A 3,371-nucleotide genomic window follows, 5' to 3' on the forward strand; every position below is an offset into this window, starting at 1 on the left:
ATATAAAAAAAATGTATCGCCAAGTTCGCGTTCATCAAGACGATTGGCCGTTGCAAAAAATTCTCTGGAGAAACTCGCCCAGCAAAAATCCGCACGAATATTTGTTGTGTACAGTGACATACGGTCTCGCGTGCGCGCCATATCTCGCTCTTCGTTGCTTACTGCAACTCGCTCTCTAATTCGAAACCACGCGCGCCTGTGCTGTAGAAATCATTCGTTGCGACACATATGTCGACGATATTCTGTCAAGGGCAGATACAGTAGCTACCGTAAAAGAAAAAATTCAACAACTTCAAGACACGCTCACGGCGGGCGGCTTTAATTTAAAAAAGTGGGTTGCAAATTCTCTGAATCTGCTCGCAAACATCTCAGTTCACAATCAAGAAGTGTCCGCGATCCTACCGGTCGGCGATCCGGCTACGCATTACGCGCTCGGCGTTCAGTGGAATCGACTGAGTGACAGTTTCATGTTCTCCGCGCCGTCGCCTCCGCAGACAGTCGCAATCACGAAACGCTCAGTACTCTCGTTTATCGCGCGCATCTTTGATCCGCTCGGATGGCTCGCGCCGATCATTATCAGTGCAAAAATCTTTATGCAAGAACTGTGGGCTATTCGTCTTGATTGGGATTGCGAACTTCCGGACGATCTCAAATCTCACTGGATCGACTTTCTCGCGCGATTTAAAAACTTGTCGGTTATCTCCATTCCGCGCTGGTTCGGTACGAGTTCGGATACCCTCGAAGTGCAACTTCACGGATTTTTGGACGCCTCTTAACACGCCCTAGCGGCAGTTGTTTATATTCGTGTTGTTTCGCCTAGTGACACTCGCGTGACTTTTGTTAGTGCAAAGACAAAAGTGACTCCTCTCAGACGCGTAACGATACCTCGACTCGAGTTATCCGCTGCCGTGTTTCTCGTGAAATTGATTCGCAAGGTTCACGACGTGCTCGACCTGACTCGCTCAACCTCTCATCTCTGGACCGATTCTACTGTCGCGCTGGCCTGGATCAAGAGCCATTCATCAAGATGGAAGGAATTCGTGCAGCATCGGGTATCATTCATACAAGAACTGTCAAACTTTCGTTGGTATCACATCGCTGGGAAAGAAAATCCCGCCGACTTGGCATCGCGAGGAATCTCTCCGCAACGACTACAGCAGGAGCGGTTCTGGTGGTCGGGACCTCAGTGGCTCCAACGAACCTTCACTAAGTGGCCTGCCTCCACCTGCACTCTAAGTCCGATCGCACAAGGAGAGGAACGTGCACGAAGCTATGCCGTCGCCATAGTTAGCCCCGAACCGGAAGCATGGGATCTCATAAAAAGATACTCTTCCCTCACCAAGCTACTCCGCATCACCGCACGGATTCGACGCGTCATCGAACGTTTTCGCAAAGCTACCGATGCACATGCCGCTCAAGATCCTCTCACTCCGCTCGAATTGGATTCTGCGCTCGCCTTCTGGATCAAATTGACAACACGCGTGCTTTTCTCTGGAAATTCAACTCATCAAAGCAAACAAACCACTGCCAAAATCAAGTCCATTACTCCGCCTCATTCCGTTTATCGATACCGATGAATTGCTTCATCTCCGAGGTCGCCTACAACATTCTCAAATGGATCAGAGAAACATCCGCTAATCTTACCCCGAAGCTCTCGATTGACGGAACTCATCATCGATCATTACACAGGTCTACAAAAAAGGGGGTCTTGGATGTTGTCGGGAAGCTGTGGGTCATTTCCGAAGTAATTTTCTGCGTAGAATCCGAATCTGAAACCAGAATTGGCCCATCACGTCAGGATTTTGAGATATTAGGGGATATATACTCGAAAAATGCGTTTTTATGCTACTTTAGAGGTTATGTACAGGACGCAACCAATTTTTTGGGTCTTTTGTGCTATTTGCATCATTTAGTAATATTCTTACCCTTCAAAATGAGATATTGATCGACTACCTACGATTTTTTTTCGCCAAGTTACGGGCATTTTAACCCACTTGCGTAACCGTTTTTCCCGTCTTTTTCGTTCCAAAATGCATATTTATTATTTGACATATTTGATATAACAAAAACTGTTAGGATCATTTAAACACTTACGCGGGGCCATTGTTAAGACAGCAAACAGTCACAATTGTGACTGTTTATATATTAGGACCTTGAATAACGGACAGCGCGTCTTGTGCGCTGCGGCTCTGAGTGCAAGGCGTCTACCAACTTTAAACAAATCATTAGTTTTAAACTTATTAATGCAATGAAAATGAAACTTTCCAGAACATTTGTTCATATCCGAATGAACAACTTTCTCGCTGAAAGTTTTAGGATGCTCGAAATTCGCTCGATAAACGAAGCACCTGAATGCATAAAAAAGGATATTTTGCAGGTGTGTATAAAAAAAATAATAAGTTGTTTGTTTATTGACAAATATCGGTTTTTCTTTCTTCACTATACGTGGAAAACTCTAATGATCATAACTTCGAAAATAGCAAAAAAACGCATTTTTCGAGTATATATCCTCAAATATCTCAAAATCCTGACGTGATAGGCCAATTCTGATTTCAGATTCGGATTCTACGCAGAAAATTACGTCGGAAATGACCCACAGCTTCCCAACAACAAAACCTTGTTGACCTGTGTTATACATTCATCCGTCAATGTCTAGTCTGTACACGTCAGCGAGCAGCGACCGGTCAACAAATCATCAACTCATGGGACAGCTACCGGCATCTCCATGTCGACCGTTCTATCATACGGGAGTCGACTATGCCGGCCCGTTAACGCTCAAGACTTTCCGTGGACGCGGAGCCAAGACATACAAAGGATACTTCATTATCTTCACATATTTCAGCATCTCAGCAATACACCTCGAAGTAGCAACCGATTACTCTACCGAGGGCTTTATTGTCATACAAACACTTCACGAGTCGCAGAGGCCTCTGTTCCACCATCACGAGCGATTGTGGCACCAATCTCGTTGGAGCAGATGCCGAATTACAACGACTCTTTAAGGTCTCGTCTCGAGAGTGGTCTCGTATCGCCGCTCATCTTGCTACTGACGGTGTCACGTGGAAGTTCAATCCACCTTCCGCCCCGCTTTCGGCGGTAAGTGGGAAGCAGGAGTGAAATCGGTCAAGTTTTCCTTCAATATTCGACTATGTTCATCTTTGCATATGCTCTTCAGTGCCAATTTTATCTTTGTACAGAATGTAGAAAAATGTACCTTTCGTTTTTTATTTTGATTCGTGATTTGCATATTTAAGAATGTTTTTTGTGTATCGCTCAATGCTGAATACTGTTTCCAAAAAGCACATTTAGTAAATTTTCTAGCATACTTTAATCGTTGTTTAAACTTAGTAGCGCTCTTACGTAAAGTATTA

The 3,371-nt window shown here is 44.7% G+C and overlaps 1 protein-coding gene across 1 annotated transcript in view; it reads left to right on the plus strand.

Annotated features, from left to right (window-relative positions):
- LOC108730263 (uncharacterized) overlaps positions 1–1,577 on the plus strand; it is a 2,831-nt gene extending 1,254 nt beyond the window's left edge. Inside the window, exons 2-3 of the mRNA XM_018459843.1 lie at positions 251–715; positions 821–1,577. Coding sequence (XP_018315345.1) covers positions 251–715; positions 821–1,577 — 1,222 coding nt within the window. The remainder of the gene's footprint in view (positions 1–250; positions 716–820) is intronic.
- Positions 1,578–3,371: the final 1,794 nt, after the last annotated feature.

Source organism: Mycetomoellerius zeteki, unplaced genomic scaffold, assembly GCF_001594055.1.
Source record: "Mycetomoellerius zeteki isolate Tzet28-1 unplaced genomic scaffold, Tzet1.0 scaffold877, whole genome shotgun sequence".
NCBI lineage: Eukaryota > Metazoa > Arthropoda > Insecta > Hymenoptera > Formicidae > Mycetomoellerius > Mycetomoellerius zeteki.